Below are 25108 nucleotides of genomic sequence, written 5' to 3'. Positions count from 1 at the left end.
TTTGCTATTTTTGGAAGGACCCTCTAGTGTCAGTGCTTTGTAACACTTAGACAATTAAAACTATACCTTTTAACAACATGGGAAGGTCTTTGAACTGCTTAGTAATTTAAAAAGAAACATAATATAGAAGCTGGTGAAAGATCGACTGTTGTAATGAAATGTAAATATAATTTGTTAATCAATCAGGAACAGAAGAAATGTATGCCAGTTACTCTGATTTAATTGTAGCTAAAGCCTAACAAAAAGCTAATTTATTTCTGTAAAATAATGTGGGCGTGATAATGATAGACAGCAGCATCCCCAAGCTTAATCAATTTATAGCACTAATGCTTAAAAATATTTTTGTGTAAGTTGCATGTTTATGTGTGCAATGGTGTTTGCAGAAAAAACTTTGATACTCTACTAGTACTTGTTTAGGAAGCCTCACTGGTCAGACCATAAATGGATGTATTACTGTTTATATATGTGTGTGTGTGTGTGTGTGTGTGTGTGTGTGTGTGTGTGTGTGTGTGTGTGTGTGTGTGTGTGTGTGTGTGTATACCTGCTGTTCAGAGAGCCCCTCAGGTGCAGGCCCTAACACAGGGTTGAACACTCCACCTCGATGAAAAGCTCAGATGGCTCCTCATTAAAACATGATGCCTTCCTTTCTAAAAACACACACACAGACACGTTAACACACACATGTATACACACACACACACACACACACACACACACACACACACACACACACACACATACAGTATTATATATATATATATGTGTGTGTGTGTGTGTGTGTGTGTGTGTGTGTGTGTGTGTGTGTGTGTGTGTGTATTGCCAGTGAGTTTTTTATTTCTTTTTTAACATGACATAACATAGCAACTTTAAAAATGTCAACTGAAATAAAATGTAGAGAAAAATCAAGAATTATTGAATTTATTGAATATAACTGAATTGATTTATCCCAAATTGGAACCGCTTTTGAAAAATACGGCCCAGCCTCATGTCTCTTACTAGAGCTGACTGATATTAAAAACATATGTATTGTATTTATTATAGGTTTAATAGCTGTATAAGGCATTTATTATGGAATAAATGGTATTGTTTCAATGTATTCCTTGTCCTGTAAATTTCACTGAAATACAAAAAATAAAAAAGTTATGTTTTCTATTTATCCTATTTATTTCTGAATACTAGGAAATCATGAATAAGAGGACCCATGGCGACTTTGACTAAAATACAGTTGGGTATAATGCAATATTTACTTTTCAGCACACGGCCCTCAAACATGTTTGATTTTTGGCCCTTTGTAGGAAAACGTTCGGGCATCTCTGGTTTAAGGTCACATCTGGTTTCAGATGAGCTACTGTGCTTGATTTCCTTTCCTCTCTTCAGCTAAACATGATTTAAGGTTGTATCAGGCGATTATGGGGATGTTTCTCTTGTTGAGCTTATTTTATTTATTTTTTATTCACTGACTCGAGGTGCTGACTCTGGCTGCAAATGGTTCTCTGTAATGACACTGAGTAATCCTCATATCCTGCTACTTTCTTAGATGGAGAAATGATTGCTTTTACTTAACAGGTTCTGGTCTGAGAGCATGATGAAGGATTTTCAGTCTGCCTCTGCTTTTTTCAGACCCGTTGCTTTATGCCAAAACGCAGGTCTTTGCCAGGACATCTAATGTTTTTTTTTTTCTTGTTGTTTTTTATATATAATGTCATTCATTTTATTGTGTAATGAAATGTGGCTGATAAATGCAACCAAATGGATGATGTCATAAGACTATAGTCATAGTGGAAATGTTTTAGTAGGGCTGACAAAGTCTTATTTCATTATATGGATCATTTCATGTATTAGAACATCATATATTATATATTATCTAAACTTGATTAAAGAGAATGAATTTATGACTGTTTGTTGACCATTAACTAAACATCAACAAATTATAATCTTTCTTTCTTTAATTCGAAAGTGATACTAAACCACACTTTTACACATAAGACCTAAAAAAATGAACATGGTAAAAATAAGAACAGTATGAATACAAAATATAACCTCACACTATCATGCTACGATATGTAGGTCTTGTCACAGCTCTGTGTTTTCACTTTTCACTTTTGAACAAGCTTTTTTTGTGATTTGCAGTTTTTTTTTGCTGATATATGATGTCGAAGGTCAAGAGCTTTGTGATAGTAAGCTTAGAGAAGTGTTTTCAAAACCTATCTTTGGGTCACATTTTTCACCTTTTGCTTTTACACATTGCTGAGGTGTTCTTTATTTCTGTGTGGACAGGTCAGTAGAACACATGCCTGGGAGACGCACATTACATAATGTTGTTTACCAGTTTTTCAATCGCAGTTGCCTGCTGAACAATCAGGTTCAGTAAAGCGGTCAACTGCGAAATTTATGCTGCATCTGACTTACCATGAATGTGCAAATTCAGCACTGGGTGTGATGAGTCAGGTATTGTTGAGAGGTCCAAAGCAAATACTTGTCTTTCTACCATAAATACTATAAAAAAGAAGTTAGTTCAATTTTGTTTATTGCTTAATTGACTTGTTCATGTTCCTGAGTAGGAATTTTAAGTGAGCATTTTCTTTCCCCAATCGATGTCATGATTATTTAATATTTGTCCAACTTGAGAAAAGTACTCTCTGTTTGCATTTTTTTTTTTTTTTTTTTTTTTAAACACTATTTGGATCTGTCTCCACTCTTCACTCTCCAAAGACCACCGCCTCTAAACTAATGACTTTGTTGGACTGCTGGTTGAAACTATCTTTACTAGCCATATTAATTAGCTTGAACGAATGCTAGACAATCTTTCAAGAAATATGAAGTGATGTGGAAACAGTGACAAAACGGCAGTACTGTACAATGTAGCATAAAAACCTGTTATATAACACTAATGCTAGCGCAACACAGTCGCCTGGCATTAAAATGCTTTGAGTGAAAGCAGATACGTTAGTCAGACTGTAATAAGATTTTACATGCTACAAGTGAACACCACACCTCACAGTTTTTTACTTTTGTGCTGAGTTTATAAACTATATAAGAGAGATTAACAAGAGAGGATAAAATATTACAATATAATGGTGTCATTTTTGTATATTATAGTGTAGTATTGTATGTAGTTACATATGTTTCTTTAATATATAATAAAATTATATTATGTTGCTTTTTGTTAATGGGACTTTCAGGCTAATATAACTGGGAATTAGGAAAGCATACAGGAGCCTTTGCTCTAAATTATAGATGAGAAATGCATGAAAAATAGTAATGCTTAATGATAATACCAGCCACTGTGCATGAAAGGAAGTGTTTAATCATTATGGCTGGTGCATGCACGTGTTTATATGGTCAATATGGTGTATGGGTTTTGACTAAGAGACTGTCGGCTGAGCTAAGAAATGCTGGAGGGTTCAGGAGAATTGGTGCGTAACAAGCGAGGGGTATTACTGAAGAGCCGTAACAGAGTAATGACTTGATTTGTGGCCACATTTATGACCCCTTAAAGCTGAGGCTTTAAATGTCAGGCCACTTCATTTAGCCAAAATTACGGTCAGGCGCCGATGGCGTTCCTTGTTTCACCACCTTTTATTTGTCCCATTCTGAATTGGGACATCTTTGTGAAACAGACAGTCCAGTCAGAGTGAATCAGAGAGAAAGAGAAGCAGCATTGTGTGCGATTTGCTGCAGTCAGGCTTTGTCAGGAGTTCATCCTCTACAGCATTGTTGAATGCCAAGCCAGAAAAATCCCTAAAGCTTTGCTTATTTGCACGGGGAGTTATTGAAAGAAATGCTCCTTTGACCTCTCTCTTCTTGGTCACCTTAGTGAAATATGTTAAATATATGCGTTTGCGATGTTTTTATAGAATTCCAAGTTCAGTCCAAATGCAGTCAGGAATCTTAGTAAAGTTTATACAATTTAAGGTTGTGTCATCCAAATTCACTTCACCAGAGACATGTTTTTGGATGCCCTGAACACCTCGAACTTATTAAATCATTATGTTTGTGAGTGATTTTTATCATTACATGTGCTGCATTAATCCCTCGAGCCATTCTCTCGCTCCACCATTTGCATGCGAATGTAACTTGTAATGCGCATTTCCCAAAACAGACTTTGCATGGAGTGGACTGGTAATGTATGCCGGGAATGTCCGTGCTCTATGTGGGAGGCAGCTTTATTCTTGTTTAGCATGACATCATTAATCTACGATTCTCAAGCTGATCCTTCGCACCACCTGTTTGTGTGAAAGCCCTAATTATCGTTTTGCTCTGCTTCACACATGGCAAACAAATGTTCCTCAGTGCCAAAATGCTCTCATCTGAAAGACACAGGCTTCATAGCAAGTGTTTTAAAAGAATTGTTTTACACTGAATTATTAGCAGTGCAACAGTATGCAAACTTCAAATGTATCTACTCTATATAAGGAACAAACAAGTTACTTTTCTAGAAAAATGAGCAATAATAGCATAGTTTTGGAGTGTTCATGTCTTGTATGATGCACAAACATATAGAATCCAGATGGAATATGTTGCCAAAACTTTGCAAAGTAACAACTAGTAGATGACAAAGTACATAAACAGGAAGCAAAGTGGATTAGAATTCAGGGGATTTGACCCCTGCTGTACATTTTCCAGCACAGGAAAGTGAGGCTGAGGCTGCACTCTTTTGTGTTTATAGAGGGACAGAGGATGAAAGAGCGAGATTATATAGCTGGTATAAATCAGTGATAATATGAACCAAAATGTTTTATAAAATACAATTCAAAATCGAATAAAAAATTTGGTATAAAACCTTGAATGGTGACAGTAGCTCAATTTATTTAACTATAGTAGAATTCTAGTATACTAGTATAATGTAGTAGATTTGCTGATACTGATATGCTTTCAAAATGAAGTGCAAACGCCAGGTTTAAAATCACTAAAGCAAAGCCTGTACAGAGGGGATTTCACTTATTTCTTGTTTAATCATTTATATGCAGTTCAATGGTGACCTTTGCTATCTGGAACGTGACCGGAACTCACGCCATCGCATTTTATTTCTTAAAACGCCTCAAAGATTTGCAGTTTATTGTGTTATCGTTCTCAAGGAGCTTTAGCAAACAAACGTCCTTATGGTGGAATTTCCCCTAAGGGATCCCGCTGGCAAGCAGCAGAGTTACAACAGGCAGAGCTGCTGCATCCTGTTTTTTAACTGTTGTCATGGATCGACTTTGGATCACATTGCAGTCTTGTTCCCCAGAAGCTTTTATTTCACTGAAGACATGGTTGAATCGTGTCATCTCTTCAGGAATCATGCTGGAGTTAACGTTATCAAGATTCCAGAGATGTTATCTTTGGGCTTCAAAAGCACTGTTGTTACTCTCAGCAGTTAATGTGTAGCGTTTAGTACAGCGCAGTTTACTGCTGCGTTAGTTTGTTGTGATATGATGATGCAAGGTAAATGGTTGGTAATTGTTTTGGATAAAAATGACAATGCAGTGAGTGAGAAAATAAGTGTAAATCGTTGATTATCAGCTGTTTTTTTTTTTTTTATGTCAGATTTCCTTTGGCATTACAATGTTTCCTATGCCACTGGTCATAAAAGTCATAAACTAGTTCAAAATGGCCCCTGTGTAAATCAGAAGTGAGCTAGTATTAAGCTAGTATTAGCAGGTAAACTGTTAATTAATATATATATATATATATATATATATATATATATATATATATATTATTTTTTTTTTTTAATAGGTACATTTATTTCACTGTCAGATAAGTTGATTTGCCTTCTTATTTCATTTCTTCATAGATACCACATTATTTTATCTTATGGTGGTTTTACGAATGACAGCCCTCTCCATTATTTCCAGCTTTGCCTCCACACAGACTGTGTCCACTAATACTGGGAAAGATACTAAAACAATTTTCAGGCCATTGTTTAAATTCTTGTCTTGCTTTTAATTTGCGGATGTCTTTTACATTTCACGCATGATGGACACCTGGTATTTGTTGGCTTGTTCACTATTGATTTCTGCCACCTCATGATTTTCCATTTAATAAACAATCAAATTATCTAGATTAAAAACAGGAAAACAAACATTTCCACCCTTTCAGGTTAAAGAAGAGAAGGGAAGGGAGTAATAATATTATAACCTGGATAAGAGTAAAGCATAAGAAACTCTTTTTATTTTTTTATTTATTGTATTGGATATAGACTTCTGGGCCAAGCTTCAGTGTGCTGCTCAGTCCCATGTTTTAGTTGAAATTTTAATGTAAATTATAAATGTAATATAATATTTGCAAAATAGTGATCGAGTTAGCTTGTTGAGTTGTTGATTCTTTATAGAGTAATTCTTTATTATTGCAAATCAAACAATTTGCAGGTAGCATGTTTGCACACTCAGCAAAGTGACTGAGTAGTGACTTTATTTTTTTGCTCTGTGTCAACCGTGTCTCTATAAAAGTACATGTTTGTCATCCTGAAAAGATCCCACTCATGTATGCTTATTAATCCACCTAGGCTTACAGTTTTTGCCGGGTCACGGTTGCACCTTGGCAGAGGCGTATGCGGGAGGCAGTGGGACCAAGTAACTTTTTTGAGATTGTTGAACCTACTTATCCGCTAGGCTACTATGAGTAAATGAATATATACTGTACATACACACACTATACCATTATCAATATAATGTGTTTCTGATTGGCAGACTTGGCACAAATCAAGCCCCAATAAATATTCAGACTGTACCAAGAAAGCACAAATATCTTGAGACACTGAGTCACAGCCTCTCTGAATCCAATCTCAACCTGTTCCACCCTGTGCTCCATTATACTGCCCCATCGTCTAAAGCCGGGTCAGCTGTAGATATTTATTCAGCTTGTGTTAATGGCTCTTCTGTTGCTTAAGTGTATGTTATCAGCTGTGGAGAATGCTTGTACTTCACAGGATTGTGTGGTATTTTTAAACACTTCCCCATAACCCCTTTCTTACACAAAGAATTGTATAAATTGTATAAATGTAGTATATGTATAAATTAAAAATATAAAATTTTCCTCAGCTAGTATTTGTGTTAATATTTTTTCACGTCTTCATACTGAATGTTCTAGCATATCGTGTGGCTAAGATTTTTGTGATTTTTATTCCGCTCACATTCATGCGAAGTCAGACTTGCCAGGTAACCACTTCTAGTCCTCTTGCCTGTGATTTATTGAAGGACACGCTAGCTTAGTCCAAGTCTCTAGTCATTTTGAAGGCTGGTTAATGGTAGATGTAAAACACAAAGCCATTCACTTCCTCTTGATATGTTTTAATTATAGGTTATATTTAGTTACATGTTGGCAGGTTGCCCTTTCTATATTGTATATTTAGAATTAGATTGCGATGATACTATGGTATATGCTACACCAGTTTCTTGTGAAAACAAACATACTGTTTTCATAATTTCTCATAGATGGGTTACTTCGTTATACTACTATTCAATCCACTAAATATTATTATATTGTTATTATAAAGCAAAAGATTTATAAATCTTGTTTAGAAAATATTTGTGTTGTGATTGAAGCCATATTCCCAATTACTTCCTGTCCTGATAAGCCGCCATAGACCACTCTGTAAACACTGCAGGGATCTCTGAACGGTACAATGATGTACTGATTACACACAATACCACATTGTCTTTAAGTCTTCTTAAGGCAACTATTTATCCAAGGCAGTTTTCTCATCATGTAAGCCATACAGCCCAAAACTCTTCAACCTCAACCATGCTGAAACAATCTGTTTTCATAGCTGGAATTTGGGAAACATCCAATGAATTTCAGCAGTGTTTTTAAGTTGTTCTTTCTTTCCAAGATGATGTCATTATAAAACAATGTTATCAGATAAAAGACTATAATTATATGTGTGTTGGGCGATGTTGAAACATATTTACAACTACATTTTGTTTCAGTAAGTGTATATTATTATATATTATGCTTGTTTTATTGTTATTTTTCCATAGTAACAGCTCATTCTTAAGAACCTGAATGACCCGTTTACCACAGAATTTTAACAAATGGATTTATACATTCATGGAAAGAAAAGCTTGACGCAGTGTTTTTTGTAAGGAGTGGTTTATTTCCTTTTTCTTAGTAAAATATATTGTATTTTAGCCAGAGGAAAATTTCAGACTGGTGAGAGAGAGCACATTTTTATAAGCTGTTTCAACACAAATTATTGTTTCATGGATGATCCATTAATGTAGTGTAATGTACTGTAACATTGTATGCAAAGTATGAAGGCAAACAGGCAAATGATGTAGACAAATGTACATCACCTGTGCGAACAAAGTAGTTCTGAGGCTATAAGGGGTAAAGATCTCCCTCCCTACGTATGTCTTTTCGTGTAGTTTTCACTGAATATTTATATGATACATACATTAGGCTTTGGGCATTAGGAAATGTATCAACAATATTTCAGTATATTCAGTTTTCCTGGCCATGGACCGTTATATTAATATTTGGTCACGTTTTAGCAGCCTCTATATTAAGGTCTAGACAAATGCGCTATTTCCTGTTTCGAACTGGTTTCATAATTAAATTTTTTTTTTTTTTTTTACTTTGCCACATTATTTTCATTCAGGCGCTCTGTAGTGTTGAGGTACTGGGAGGAGAATCTTATTTTTGTTGGAATTCTGAATCCAACAGTTAAAGTTATACTGAAGAAAATTGATGAAGCATCCATTATAGCACGTCCAAACAATCAGTGATGTTTGTCCAAGTGCTAAATAGTTTCCACACCATTCTGCAGCAGCTCTATGTCTTTACTGTGAGTATTGCCTGCAGCAATGTGGAAGGCCTGTGGAATTCAGCTCTGGCCCTGTCTGGGCATGCCACAACACACTGTGCTCAAACTGCGCCTTGCGCTCAAACAGGCTAGCCATACATGGCAGACAGAGTCTTTTACTGATCCAACTACAGCAGTCCTAAAAAAAACCTAGCTTTTTGATTTGTATTCTGTAATATTGATTGTCAAAATTTTATTTTTGCTTAAGGCAGCTTTCTATAAGAGAGCAGATACTGAGATGCAAAGCTTTTGCTAAACATAGATTAAGGTTTACTTTTCTTTAGTTCTTATTGGAGTTCCTGTCGACAATTTAAGGCTTTATCTTTCCTTTTTAAAATGCTATCCTCAGTTCTCTTTGACAGTCCAGTGATACGGTAGCTCAGGGTGTCCTGAAAAATCAAGAATTGAGCTTATGACCAAGGCTAAGTTTTATACATCGTGAGTTATAATTCACCTTTTAGCACAAAGCTATCTATGTTGTGACTACAACATGTTGTTTAGGGATTCTTTAGATAAACCTGTTTTTTAATTGATTAGAAAACAGATAGCTTTCCAAAGAACATGGACACTAGATAATGCAGACCAAAATGATTAACCTATGCGGTCATTTTATTCAGTCCTTTTTATGTTGGTTGTTGCCTTTTGCTGGCAGTAGTGAAGTTTCTGTACACAGTTCTATGTTTGAGATGTTATATTGTTTAAACAGTATCTATAACAGAGATCATTAGGACAAGGGAACTGAGTGTGTGGAAAGAAAGTGTGAGTGTCTCAGTGCTCAGTGCTCACATAGCTGAACTGCTCTCATGCATGACTGTGTCTTTGCAAATACCTGCATTTAATGTGTAATGAACGTTCTCTGCTCACACAGATCGGCTAACCTCTAACCTCCAATATTTGTAACTGTATCATGTGGTATCAGATGTTACCACATATATATTCTGCAACTTGTTCATAATAAAAAATGTTTCCTTTCTGAAGTATAATTTTAAGGATCCTACTTTCTAAAAAAATACAATAATAAAATTATATCTATTGCTAATATGTTTAATTGCTTATTAAATGTGTTATTATTTAATCAATCTTACTGCATGTTTCTTTTTTAACAGAGACCTGAGGTTTAACAAAATTAAAGACTTGCAATCAGGCTCTTTCAGACGACTGAGGAACCTCAATACACTGTAAGTACCCTGTGCCATTAGCCTGACTCACTTTGTTTTCATGCACGGACAAACTTTTATGAGCGTGTGTTTACTTTGACAGCATGCTCCGGGCCGCTTGTTCCGGCTGCAGGCCACACATGCAGGTCACCTTATAATCCTTGCAGAATTTATTTTTCCTGCTCTTGTGGGCACTGTTTAATATCACACAGCTGCTCGGAAACTATTCCTTTAATAGATATACATGTATGCAAGGCAGTATATATTTATGTACATCACTGTTGAATTCTTAAAGCTGATTGGTTAGAAGGTGTTCTGACTAATGCTTATAACGGCTTTGCTAAATGAGGCCTATCAAATTTAACTGTAAATGGAAAAAAATATAATTTGTTTAAGTTTAAATTAATAAATGCTGTGATATAAGGGAAGTAAGACACTTGGAGACAGTCCGTTATGTGGTTAAAGTAACTCAGCTATTTCTCATATCCCTCACCCCTTCATTAATTATTTTCTTATATGCGCAGGTCTTCATATTTTATTCCTTATACTTCATAGTATAAACAGACAAACAAACAATGAGTCACCAGAACAGATTTAGTGAATCTTAGTACAGTAGATTTGTATGAGGTTTTTTAAATGTTTTCTTTGTTGCAGTGAAAGGTTTTTATTTTTATTCCCATTTGCGTTTTGAGAGATTTCATGATGTATATCTTCACTGTATTACCATCTGTTTAAAATGTGTACTCTTGTTTTATTGTTGTTACCCCCCCCCCCCCCAAAAGGCTTTTAAACAACAATCTCATCAGAAGAATCCCAAAAGAAGCTTTTGAGGATCTGGAGAACTTGAAATATCTGTGAGTTGAGTCATGCATGAACATCTCACCTGATCTCAAGTGTTTGATTTTTAAATGAAGGTTATAATGCGTACCATTTATATCTCATGTAGGCATGCTACATTAACATCAATCATATTGAGTGCATCTCCTGCTTAACAGAGAGCACCCTGTGTAGATATGCTGAATCTCGACCCTTGACAACCTTTGTTTTAGAAGAAAAACAAATCACGCATTTTATGGCACTTAATTGCCTGGGCTGTGCTTTGAGGTGTCTGAGAATTGTCACCTGAAGGCACAGGAGAACGGAGACAGCTTGAATAACAGTCGTCACCACACTTCTACTTTTGTTAGTCACGGATGTATCAGGAATGTCTCAGCTGTGCTGTCTGCGTTTACTTTTACATACAGGCAGTACCGTCGCGTTTCTCCTCTTTAATGTAACATCTGCTTACTCAGTTTTACTTTTTTATTTGTCTGTAGGTTCTTAGTGATGTCGAGGTGGCTGACTGACTCATATGTTAATGTATGTTATTAAACTAAAGGGTTTAGCTCAAGGATTCAACCATGCACTATGTTGGTTTCCAGGAAATTTGACAAATTTGCAAAACATTTTAATGAGCAAATTGGGGGGGGGTCTTAGAATGCATCTTGGACGCACCCCTGCAGCCCCTATAGTACCTTGGTGAATTCATCTAGACATTATGTCACTTTAATACAATAATGTGTTTTTAAAAAATGTATGCAATTTCTTAGTGAAAACATAGTTTAAAACATTCGTTCCCGCTGCAGATTCCCACGAATTTTAAAATAATCCGCGACTTGCTGTTAGTTCGGTTCCAAATGAGAACCCACAAATTTTCCAAGCTGCGAGTTCCGAACTGCGAATTATGGGGGTTTGACTGTACATTATAATATTATATATACTATAGAATTGCAACAATCAGCTTATTCTCCTATAAAAACTTTCTTTCGGCTTCTCCCGTTAGGGGTCGCCACAGCGGATCCTCCGCACGTTTGATTTGGCACATGTTTTTACGCTGGATGCCCTTCCTAACGCAACCCTCCCCAATTTATCCGGGCTTGGGACCGGCACTAAGAGTGGCTGGGGATGGTTCCCTGCCCGGGAATCGAACCCGGGCCGCAGCGGTGAGAGCGCTGCATCCTAACCACTAGACTACCAGGGGACCTAATCATCTTATTCTCCTATAACAGTGTTTAAAGCAGTTCAGAGAAGTTGGCTAGCTATTAAGAATGGCCATATTAGCATTTCTATTCCAAATTCATTTTTATTTATAGATCTATAGATACTGGTATTTTTAAAAGTGATACATTAAAATTACAAACAGCAGAAATTCATTTCGAGTCATTGCCTTGTTAGTCCTTAAAGCAACATGGTGTGTTCTGTCATAAAGGTGATATTGTTTACAGTAAGGGGAACTGTGTGAGGAACTGTGCCTGTATTTGTAGTAGGTAATTAAACATTTTACAGCTATGTATAAATAGAAAGCATGCAGCTTTACAAGAGTTGCAGTTACTAAGTTTATTCTAGGGTCACTACTTTGTTAGAGGTTGGTCTCTGAAGACCTGTATACAAAATGTTGCAGCTTCCAAAGGAATAAATAAATATAATTGTACTGTATTATAATAAGAAAGGCTTTTAAACATAAGCTACAGTTTATTTTACGTATTATATTTTTTAGCAGACAGCATTTTCTAAAGTGAGTCAGTTTGTAAAATAAAATTATGTCTGTCACCACCATGACCACTTCAAATATCATTACAGTTAGGTCAAAAAATCCAAACCAGACATTCGAATTCATTTCCCTGTTATTACATCTGATATCATTATGCTTTTACTCAGCCTTAATTGTACAAACTGTGGCTTGGAATAGACTCTTTCAAGTTGACTCAGAGTAGCCAATTTAAAAAATGACTCAACCTTAGACAATAGCACAAATACATGACCTCAAATGTGTGGGCTTTTTTTTTTTTTTTTTTTTTTAAATGAGATTACTTTTAAATTGAGTGTTTAAGGCTTACGGATCAGACATAGTGGAATCTGATTATTGCCAAACATGAAAAGTGCTATTAGACATTAGAACAATATTCTCAGATACATATTGGACAAAAAAAAGGAACAGTTAATGTGTGTAAAATGTTTTGCAATCTGGGTTGGATCGCATAGACTCTGAATGAGGGTCTGATATGCTTACTTGGCGCTTGGCATGGAAATTAAGGCTTGCTTTTTTTTTACTATTTATGTGTATATGTATTATGGTCTTTTCTATTTGAATTTCCAACAGTGTAGTTTTGCAGTTAGTAATATGATTTTCTTTTAATGACGTTTGTATTTGATATCTGGTCACTTGAAAAGAAAAAGAGAGGAAATTACAAAATTGCATTTAGATGAAAAAGTTTATAAAACCGTTTTTTTGTGGAAATGTTTTTTATGATTCAGTTTAGGTATATTATAGCAAAAAAATAAAAAATAAATCTTCCATAAAATTAATCTTTTTGGCAGGTTACCATATTTAGCCACAGCAACATTCAAAAGGTTTCCCCCAACCTTTACATAGTGTACATGGTTTTTTATTAGCTCAAACTCTTCACATGTTCAAGTTGTTTTTACATTCCAGTAAGTATGAATAAATTGTATTTATGTCTTAATTTGTGTACTTTAATGAATGGTTACTGGAGTCATTCAGGTTCTCAGAGTATTTAGACTGCTTGACCAAACACTAAATAGCTGAGTGAGACTGAAATGTATTTTATGTAATGTAATATGTGGAAAATTATCGGTTAAGCTTCAAAAGCAATAATATTAGTTAACCAGACTCCGAACAGTTGACTGCTTCAACAACCCCCACTCTCTAGAGAAGAGACTCATAGTACTGAGTTCCTGTTTCCCACGGTGCATCTCTGCTTTTGCAACACCAACCTTTCATGTTCATGTGTGCAGTCACCCCTTCACATTCCACTCTGATTGATAAAGCAAACCATTTCAGTCTCAGACAATACATTTGCCTTCTTGTGCTGTCAGGTCACAGCCCTTTGCTAAAAATACAGCTTTTTACACACAGGGAACCTTTATGTCTAATATATACATTTTGTGAATAGTGAATTAATGATAAATAAGTAAACAACACTTTTATTTCCAAAGTGAAAATATTTTGGGTAATGACAGAATTGAATAATTAGTATCCTCACATCACGTGTGTTTTACCTAACAATACATGTTCATTTTTCTTTCCAGCTATTTGTACAAGAACGAAATCCAGTCAATAGACCAGCAAGCATTCAAGGGTCTTGTATCTCTAGAACAGCTGTAAGTGACTTTTTGATCTTTTCCCTGTATCATTTTTGTTTAACCTTCATTTTGAATGTTTCTTCTCATTAAAAATGTTTGTAATCTAAATAGAGTCACATTATATGCATAGACGTGTCCTGTCATCAGTTTGACTGGCAACTTATGTGGACCAGTAAAGTGTGGGTGTGTTGCTGACAAAATGCATGCAGCATGTGCAATGAGCTGTTTTTGTAGTTTTAACCCATGACCCCGAAATGCTGGATTTGGCACATCTGTTCCCCCTGACAAAAACATGAAGATTTCAGAGCCTCTTTTCTGACTACAAAAGACTTGTAGTATTGGTGGTTTTAGTAGTAGTAGTAGTAGTAGTAGTAGTAGTAGTAGTAGTAGTAGTAATAGTGGTAGTAGTAGTAGTAGTAATAGTGGTAGTAGTAGTAGTAGTAGTAGTAGTAGTAGTAGTAGTAGTAGTAATAGTGGTAGTAGTAGTAGTAGTAGTAGTAGTAGTAATAGTGGTAGTAGTAGTAGTAGTAGTAGTAGTAGTAGTAGTAGTAGTAGTAATAGTAGTAGTAGTAGTAGTAGTAGTAAAAGCAAGAGTAGCTATAATAGTATACAGTTGATTGTTACAGTGGTAGTATTAAAGGTAATTGTATTAGCAACAGGAATAGTATTACTAGAAACAATCAAATCAGTCCTAGAATAAGTAGCAATAGTATTAGTGGTTGTAGTGGCAGTAGAAATGCAGCAGTTGTGATAGTAGTAATAACATAAACAGAGTCATACTGATAGTAATAGTAATTGTAGTAATAGCTTGAACAATAGTAATAGTTATGGTATTTGTAATAATAGTTTTAGCAGTAGTAATGGTATTAGCATTCGCAGAAATATTTTCTTATTAATAGTAGACAGTAAAAGCAGTAATGAATAGTAATGGTAGTAATGGATCATAATATTTTATGTTATCGTTCCTTAAATATGTATTCCCTGGCTTTTGGCTTTTGCTCTTTATTCTCGCTAATATAGACCTCACCGTATCCCATCTGCCCACCAGTCAGTTCTTCTTAATCATATGACTGCTACCAGTTGGAGAGCTACCAACGATTTGCTGTATCACAGGGCAGCAGCATATAAATGGAAATTGTTATCTGCCCTCTTCCACATGTATGAGCTCAATGATGTCCACAATTGCCCTGTGCTACTGTGACTGTGGTTGAGACTGAGTTTGCATTACTCCTAATCTGGGAATATCTCGATTTTGGTCTCTTTGGCTTCCAGGCATTGATGGTGACTCCAACTTGTGCTCTCCAGACAACAGGGCGAACACAAATTTATAAACATCATGATTATTTAGTCATTCGTTATGTCTATGTTTACTGCTTTTCTGTTGTGGGCGTCATTATTTTTCCCAGCAAAACAAAAGTCTCTGTAACCTCAAATATGTGTGAGAAAGTCAGACATAATACTAACACAACCTATTTAGCAAATGCCTGTGCCATTATCATGTTTTTAGTTCACTTTGATTAGATAATGAAAAACCAGTCAACTCCTTATAAGAGGCATAAAATTAATCCGTTCTTTCGGTTTTGTCAGTTTAAACTGTTTCGATAGCATTAATAACAACAACCAACAGAAGCTGTTTGTTCATTGAACACTGAACTCAACTCTATAATAGATCTGGTAAGACATAAGACTGCTGTTTTGGGTTTAAAACCTGTGCTTCTGTATTAGTTTCAGGTTGGCTTTTAACTAGCTTTTACTATATATCTTTGTGTATGATTGGAAAATTCTAGTGTCTACATACTGTATAAGTCTGCCATGTTAATCTTCTTTATCAGTCATTATAAAACTGATAAATACACTTTGTGTACTTATACAGCCGGTAACAATAAAGTATTATGAAATTCCAGCTTACATGGCTATTTTTTAAGAAAGTAATAGATGCAAATCATTTATGTGTCTACTGAAGAAAGCATTGACTGTCTGGCACAGAAACAATCATAGTTGTGAATGAGTAAAATAGATATGAAATACGCCGAGCTTACAGATGTTGCAAAAACATTTTTGGTTTTTTTGGTCTGTATTTTTTTTTCTACTTTGGATTTTCATTCAGTTAGGCAAATACTGTAAAGATTGCTTTCTCTCATGGGCACTTTTTCATAGAGGTCTCAGTAGTCACACGTACTGAAATGTTAATAAATCTCTTCTGGGTGTGTTAGTATTAAACCCCATGCCTATCAAATTCTTATTTGTATTGAAAACTGAACAAAAGGCATTTGGAATAGTAGCAGAAGAGTTCCTGTTCTAAATAAGTGTATTTAAGGGTATTTACATTTGGTCTCTTCTTTCTTTTCTTGCAGATATCTCCATTTTAACAACATTGAAGCGTTAGAACCTGAGTCCTTCATTCACTTGCCCAAGCTGGAACGCCTGTGAGTTCCTCTAGGATATCATATCTCTGACATTCATCCTTTATGGTCCATTTATTGTACCATTTTCCTGAATGTTAATGAGTCATTGGATTGTGGATCAAAGCATTAATGTAGATGCATGAGGCTGATCTACACCCTATGTAACCTTTTATAATAGTGATCATATTGCTTCTTTTGCAATGACAATGCCCTGGGGTGACCTGAAAAACACATGATGACTTCAACATGACATTGGAGTATATTTTTGTTCTTAAATTCCTGTAAAAAAAAAATCTGGAGCAGTTTAATTTTTTAAGCTAGTCTCTATGATCATCCAGTTTCAAAACATTTTTGTGATGATAAATCGAATTAGACCTTTGGTGATATGAAGACTTTTTAACGTTTTTTTCACCTCGTACATTTTGGAGGGGGAGTACGAGCTTTCTGTGCAACTTTTGTGTATGTAAATAAAAGCCTGTCTTACTTTGTACAAAATTATGAAAAGATTTCTTTCCCTTCACATCCCCTCCTTCTTCTTGGATTTCATACCAGATGTTTGGAGTTTGGTAGCCACTCTGATTCCTTTATTCCACCTCTGTTTACGGGTGACGTGCTGGAATCCAGCCTCTTTTTCCAGTGCCTCTGAGAACAGTATAGAGGAGCCACCTGGGCTTACACAAAGAAAGAAGGAAAGAGAACTCTTAAAAATCCCAGGTGCAGGAAATGCTTATAAAGCTGCTGCACACGAAAATTAGTGCAGGGTTACATATTAGAATGGAATATTTTTCTAGGTTAGTGTGTCCATGGGACTTATGCCAGACGGGACGAGGCTGTGTCTCTCAGCTTAGCCTGTACTTAATGGAATATGGCACTGTTTCTTAATATTCAGTGAGTGGTCATCTGTTTCCAATACTGACGAATGATCGATGATGGATGCTGCCCGAAGTTTGAGAACATGTTTGGTAAAGAGCAAAGGGTTGATTACACAAACTCTGGGAAAGCAGTTGTAATATTTCCTGTATAAAATAAGAGTCTCAAAGGACTGGTCTTTCAGGGAGCATATGGCCCTCACAGCTTGAAGCATTGACCAGCTTCATACAAAGGTTTTTCAAATGGTTCTAATTAACAGTTCAGTATTTTTTTGAAAACTCAAAGTATCAGTTATGTATATATTGTAAAATATCCTGTAAATACTTTGGACAAAACATGCCCACTCTAGCGGTCGAATGCTGATGGTGCTTAATACAATGTATAATTGTCAAATAATATATGAGTATTTGGATAGGATTCTGTTTTGGACTTTTGTGTGTCTTTTATGTGGGGAATAAGAATTGAACTCAATTCTAGGTTTTCTTGTGCTGTTCTTTCTGCCTTTTACAGATTTTTGCACAACAACAGAATAACACAGCTTGCACCAGGGACATTCTCTCATCTACACTCTATGAAGAGACTGTGAGTACTCAGAAAATGCAATGCATCAAATAGGAAGGTTTGCTTGTATTCTGAGAGTTAGGATAGTGTGCAAACTGGCAGCTTGGACTGTATTCTCGGGAACACGTCACACTCCAGCTAGGCGCAAGTAATTCCTGTTAAGAAAGCTGACATTGAGAGATTAGAAGTTATTAAACAGAATGAATAGACGTGTCACCTTATAATAAGCTGTTTAAATTCCTTATTGTTAAAATACTATATTTACTATACTATAATACTATACCTATTATATGAGTCATCTTGTCTCTTTTAAAAAAGTAATTTATTTTGTAATTTTTTAAACATTTGACATTTTTACATGCAATGCTGTTGTTTTAACATTGTGCAAAATGTGATTTATACTATCAGATACTAAAATTTAATCGACAGCAGTTGAAACGTATCTGTGTATTCCTGTTCAGGCGTCTAGACTCAAACACACTGAATTGTGACTGTGAGCTTCTGTGGCTGGCAGACCTGCTGAAGCAGTATGCCGAGTCTGGCAATGCCCAAGCTGCTGCCACATGTGAATACCCTAGCCGTCTGCAGGGCCGATCTGTGGCTACGCTCACTGCAGAGGAGCTCAACTGTGGTAAGACAGTTAGGAATACCTGTTCATTCATGTATGTATCCAGTAGGCTAATCATGTAGAAGTGCAACACATAAAAATCATGCAGATACAAAGTTAATGTAATTAGAATGAGACAAAAGGTGAACCTTTAGACTGTGGCAGTGTTTTTGGTGCTGGTTTGAGTGTTTAAGTGTCTGAGAGTTTAATTTTTAACAGTCTATAGACTTTTTTTTTTAAACAAAAAGCTTTCGACTGACATGTGGGCTAACGATCCACTTTATTCATGTGCTGTGAGAGCAATTTGATTTTCAGGATGCACAGAACATTATACCTTGAACGGAATATCTTGTAATAGCACAAGATCACAGCCTTTACTACGATACTATACTATATTATATTATTTTATTTTATATTATATTAAGGGCTGTCCATTAACACAAATTAATTGTATAAAATTTATTCGATTTATGCGGCACGCATTTCTGTTTGACCATTTTCATTAAGTATATAAATAAATACATTTTAAAAAATGTAAACCTTAAACACAACACACATTTATTCACGACGTCCTTTCTTTACTCAGATATAAAACAAAAATAATACAATTATCTTTTTTAATCACTAAACAGTTTTACTGATACGCCAAGTCTCAAATCAAGCACTAAAATCTGCCATGGTGCACACATCCAGAAAAAAAGTTTGGTTTGGTGTCCTGATGAGTTACGTAATATAAAACACCATAATCACTACAAAACATTCACAAAAATATAAAACTAATAATGAACACATTTGCATAAAGCATCCATGTTTGTCCATGCCAATTTCAAGTACAGTAAAACCCTGTTGTACGAGCAACCTATAGTACGAGCAAACGGAGATACGAGCAAACTCGCTCGCAAAATTTTACCCTGTTTCACGAGCAAATTTCGAAGGCACGAGCAAACTCACGCTGCCGGTTCCCCGTTTTCGGCGGAGGGTCGCATCAGTAGCTTAGTTAATGACGTATCACTCGGCCGCTCTCTTTGTTCAGTGCAGCAAAAACTTTACTTTTTTTAGTTTTATATTTTTTTTTTACTAGAAATCTTGAGAAATTTCTCCCAATAAAATCAGTGATGGTGCTGTGAAAACGAAAGTAAATAGAGTTACCATGGAAACCGAGGAGGTTACGGGCGTGATGTGCGTCTCACACTCGCAATCAACCACTACCACATGAGTAAGTGTTAAATTATGTTTACATTACGGTAATTTGCGGTGTATTTGTTTTTTAAAACAGGCTACAAATACTTTATAAGTGCAGAAATAAGCGATCGGATGAGATCTGGGAACGGATTAAATCACTTTTACATTCATTCTTATGGGGAAAATCAGTTCGAACGTACGAGCAAATGGACCTACGAGCAATTTTCAAGAACAAATTACGCTCGTACAACGGGGTTTTACTGTATTTCAAACTTGAAAGGTATTCATTTAAGGTACATTTAGAACAGATGTGCGATTAAGTTTTTTGATTGAGAGCCCTAATTATATCATATTATAAGTTATATACCATATTATAAATTACATTACAAGTGTAATAGTAATCATTAATTTATGCAATTTAATAAAAAGGCAGTAAAATGAGAAATCCAATACATTTCTCTGTCCAGTATAATAGGGATATAATTCAACCATGTTTGATATGCATTTTACCCAATGGTAATTTTTTTATAATTTGAAAATGAAAAGCTATGGATGGAGAAGTATTCACACTCATAGGATTCATATCCGGAGTGATATTATCAACATGTTTCTTGCTAGTATGAATGCAGGTTGAAAGTGAGTTTCCAGATGTAGCACTGGTAATGTATTTAGCCTCCTACTCGTTGAATGTTCTGCCAGAGTGAGTAGTGGGTCAAATGTAACTCCCTAAGTCTCAGGCATCTGCGAAACAAATAAAGGTCAGTCCTACTGGGAAACAGTGCTGTCAGTAGTAAAGCAGGCCAGGCATCAGACTTATTCATATCACTCAGTTGTGGGCAAACGTGAACTTTTTTGCTTCCGAGAGCAAGTTTTCTCTTGTTTCATTTCAAAACAAGGTAGAAAGCCTTAGTGCTTTCTCTTATTTAACCCACAGTTCTTCAAGTACACAGCCGCTGTCTATGAACTACAAAGAAGCCACAAAATACTGTGGCTAATTTGCCACAAACTTGCCCAGGCTTGTTGGTGTTAACCATCTCTTAATACCGGCTTCAGGCTCTGCACTGGAATGTCTCCCTCCCTCTCTCTGCTCAGGAATGATACCCAGTGAGCTGGAGCAGCTGTAAAAACACATCATGGCTCAGTGTGGCACTGCCAGTCTTGTGCATGTGGTGTGGAATGGTGGCAGTTTGAGTGTGTCTGGCAAACACAGCTATAATTACGATCTCAGAAAGTGTTAATAAGGCAAGCAGTAGTGTGGAGTGCAGAGGAAACACGAGATGCCAAATATAACTGAAATGATTGCTTTATGTTTCAGCATTTTGTGTAGAATATTAGTTCATAAATGATTAAGATATGTGAAAGAAGATATATTGTACATGTTATTTTTATCTGTGTTAAAAGACTGTCTCTGTCGCAATCTCTGCCTTCGTATAAATATTCGGATAATACTTTGGACAGGGTTATAAACATATACAGCCTCTGCAATTGGTCTAATCAATATAAAATATAATAAAGGAGTTCTGCAACTCGCTCTTTCATTGTTAAATACGCTTACAGAACCACGAAACATGGCTTTGGCAGCTTATTTTGCCATTCATTTAGCAGTAATTGTGCAAAGTGTGTTGGCTGTAAAGGCACAGGGTGTATCAGCATGGGTTTGGTGTTATGCCGAGACGTTATAGTCCCCCACTTAGACGTCCAACTTTCATGACATCATCATGTACAAGTCAGCCTTCTCTGCTGCAGTTCTCTCTATAGCTCTAGTAACATTATTCTGTCCTGTTTATTTTCACCAATCCTACCCCTCCCCACCATTCCTTAAATTCACTGCTGTTTAATGTGTGTATAGAGGTTCCTCGGATCACTTCTGAGCCACAGGATGTGGACGTGACCTCAGGGAACACAGTGTACTTCACATGCAGGGCGGAGGGCAATCCCAAACCCCAGATCATCTGGCTGAGAAATAAGTAAGATCAACTTTAGATTCAAGAAAATCCCAGTGCATTATTGATTTTAAAATTTTTTTGTTTCATTCATGAGCTAATATATTGGCTTGATCCACACTGTATTCAAAATGATTAACCTCTGTATGTATCAACAGCAACGCCCTTAACATGCAAGATGACTCGCGACTAAATCTTCTGGAAGACGGCACCCTGATGATTCAGGACACGAGAGAAACTGACCAGGGCGTGTACCAGTGCATGGCCAAAAATGTCGCTGGTGAAGTCAAGACAGGAGAGGTCACTTTGCGCTACTTTGGCACCGCATGTAAGCAACACATCTTCGTATATCTCTCCCAGTAACTAAATGTGAAACTTTGTGAGAAGCTCATTTTCTTTCTTTCTCTTTTTCTTTCTTACTAACCTTCGGTTTAGATGTTGAAATCTGTTTTCTATATAACTTGGACATCACTGTAGCATTTTATTAGTTAGTATTAAGCATAACAAGTGCTAAAGCGTCATAAAGTTTAATAGGCTAATGCAAATGTGGCCCATGCAGGATTATTTTACAAAGAAAATGGTTTGGGCATGTTCAAAATACTGTAGCAGAGGCCCCAAACATATAAACAAAACTGGACGTAGTTCATTGAGTCTAGTTTTCTAAATAAGAACCATCTTGACTATCAACTTCTGTATCAGATCCTCTGTTATGGTCTATCAGGAATTTTTTTGCTAAAGGCAGCTAATAAGACTAACGGCTCATTACAGGGTAGGAGACATTACGCTAGACAAGGGTGAGATTTTACAGACTTTTGTGTATTTCCCATGTCATTTCCCGTTTTTTGGTCTGATGACGTGGCTTGTTTTGCAAAAAGCCAACAATGAAAACAGTTTAAAGACGAATTGTCAGAGAAGTATGCATCAAATTTAAAACAGCTGTGTCTCATCTGTTCAGAATCCGCTGTGCTAGTCAAAAGAGGTAATGTAAAGCACCAGGGTGTAAAAAAAAACACTTTGAATCCTCTTATTTATAGCCATAAACTATTATTATAACACTAATAATTTAAGGTTAAGCATAAACATCGGTCATTCAAACGTGCCAGATGTGGAATTAATAATTATTATTCAATCCTAAAGGTTATGGTCTGCCGAGCAGCTATTGGCTTTAGTTTAAGATTCTGAAAAAGATGCAATCAATCATGTAATGTTCAAATATCATTCATAATTCATGTGAATAGTCCTTTGTTCTTCTTACTGTTGGTTATCAGGTAATTATTCTTCCAGCACTGGGAAAACTGAATGGTGTTTTTGTCTGCTGTGGAATCCTGTGTAGCTCGGCCCAGTTTCGTGATCCAGCCTCAGAACACAGAGGTGCTGGTGGGAGAGAGTGTGACTCTGGAGTGCAGTGCTACAGGGCAGCCTCATCCTCGTGTGACATGGACAAGAGGAGACCGCAGCGCTCTACCCAATAATCCGCGCATCAGCATCACATCCTCTGGAGGGCTTTATATCCAAAACGTCAACCAGGCTGACGGAGGCCAGTACACCTGCTATGCCAGCAATGATGTGGACACCATCCATGCCACTGCCTACATCATAGTGCAGGGTAAGAGAAGGCAAGGGAAATGCTAAAAAGGGTGCCCAAACACTAAATAAATTCGTATATAAATTCATAAATAAATCAAACAAAATAAAGGGCATATTGCAGGGAAATGTTCTTTAATCAAGAAACATTTTTACTTATTATAATTTTTTAATAACAAGTAATTAGGCTTTCTTTGTTAAAGTTTCTCTGAAGTCCCATGCATCAGTGGAAACATACAGTATATGAGAACAAGATAAACGAAAACAACAAAGAGCAAAGGTTCAGTTCTGTTTATTCTCACACTTCTAAAACCAATGCTGCCTCACTCTAACTATAAATCAGTCGCACCTTGTTGTATGTCTTTCTCTTGCAGCTGTTCCTCAGTTCACAGTAACCCCACAGGACAAGTCGGTGTTAGAAGGTCATACAGTGGATTTCCCCTGTGAAGCTACAGGCTATCCTCAGCCTTTCATCACATGGACACGCAACGGTGAGATTTCTTTGATGCGCCTCTATTTCTTATACTTCTAAAAAAGGCTTCTAAATCTTCTAAAAAGGCTTTTTTGTCTAATCTTTTTTTTACATAATATATGTCTGTATAATTTAATAATACATCTAAATATTAAACTAGCCTCTGAAATATAAATTTTATTTTATAAGTTGATCAAATGTAGTTCTTTAGATTTGTACTTCAAATACACATTTATAACGTGTCATTTTGAATACAACAGGTAAAGAAATAAATGGTTTTTCAGACATTGTTACCCTAATTATAGAGTGAGAAATAATGGTCAGTTGGGTGGGCTAGCAATACGAGGATAACATTTTCATGAATATTCGATTAAACAATTAACTTAACGAACAACTCGAACTGCAGATTTTTTTATTTTTCCAATTGCTGTGTCATTATTTTGACTTGATGCCATAACTTTCAACTTAAAAAACTGAAAAAACTTCTTAGTTTCTGCCAATTTCACCTGCTCTTTTATGTATTATAAATATATAAATATCTATTGTTTGAGTTTTATGAGGGCATGAATGCAGTAAATGTATTGTGTGGTGCCTTATGAGCACCAGATAGGCTCTTGGGTTAATAAACTGGACATAGTTTTTTCCCAAGCAATTCATATGACCGTGAATGGGAGATACGAGTAACATTTATTTAGTTATTCTTTTATCTTCAGCAAAAGCTTTCTTCAGTTTAGCTTGATTGTGGATACAGAATGTATCCTACTCATCCCTTGGAGAAAATCCACTGCTGTGGGTAAAACATAAAACTCCAAAGAGACAGTGAACAATACATTTAGTGATATTCCAGTGATCATCCTTTATCACTTAATTTGGCACATTTGGCACAGTAGGGGTAGGGGTGTGGGTTGTCTTGGTCAAAGTAGGTCCTGTGTGATTGCTTTATTATAAAGGATTAAATAGAAGAAGTGTTTTGACTAGGATACTGTTTCATAGATACAACCTTTCATACCGTTATTGCCGTTATGAAGAGAGTTATCTGTTTATTACATGTGAGCATAATGGCCAGGACGTTGAAGCACAAAACAGGTTCAAACCAGAATCATTGGTACCTGTAATTTGGGTCTATGTGTTTGGGTTTACATAAAAAAAAAGTTATGGCATATAAAGGCCTTGAGGTACTTAACATCTTAATCATGTTGTAAAGTATCATACTATCATGCTAGCCTCATAGTAGAACAACAAGTTAAGTTCACACAAGGTTAAATAATATAGAAATGTTTATAATAATGCTGCTTTCAAAGTCAGATTGGCTTTGAATGTAGTATGGTTTTTACATGCTTTAGGTCTTCATGATGATGCCTTGTGAGTATGCTCCTGCTTCATGGCTGAGTGCTTG

At 36.0% G+C, this 25108-nt stretch overlaps 1 protein-coding gene across 1 annotated transcript in view; it reads left to right on the top strand.

Annotated features, from left to right (window-relative positions):
* pxdn (peroxidasin) overlaps nucleotides 1-25108 on the top strand; it is a 56823-nt gene that overhangs the window by 7372 nt on the left and 24343 nt on the right. Inside the window, exons 2-11 of the mRNA XM_083543905.1 lie at nucleotides 9895-9966; nucleotides 10728-10799; nucleotides 14035-14106; nucleotides 16443-16514; nucleotides 17874-17945; nucleotides 18386-18555; nucleotides 21563-21680; nucleotides 21815-21984; nucleotides 22990-23262; nucleotides 23615-23731. Of these exons, the coding sequence (XP_083400031.1) occupies nucleotides 9895-9966; nucleotides 10728-10799; nucleotides 14035-14106; nucleotides 16443-16514; nucleotides 17874-17945; nucleotides 18386-18555; nucleotides 21563-21680; nucleotides 21815-21984; nucleotides 22990-23262; nucleotides 23615-23731 (1208 nt within the window). The remainder of the gene's footprint in view (nucleotides 1-9894; nucleotides 9967-10727; nucleotides 10800-14034; nucleotides 14107-16442; nucleotides 16515-17873; nucleotides 17946-18385; nucleotides 18556-21562; nucleotides 21681-21814; nucleotides 21985-22989; nucleotides 23263-23614; nucleotides 23732-25108) is intronic.

Source organism: Silurus aristotelis, assembly GCF_946808225.1.
Source record: "Silurus aristotelis genome assembly, chromosome: 6".
Taxonomy (NCBI): domain Eukaryota; kingdom Metazoa; phylum Chordata; class Actinopteri; order Siluriformes; family Siluridae; genus Silurus; species Silurus aristotelis.
The sequence above is the reverse complement of the archived record's forward strand: the minus strand, read 5'-3'. Positions and strand labels throughout refer to the sequence as shown.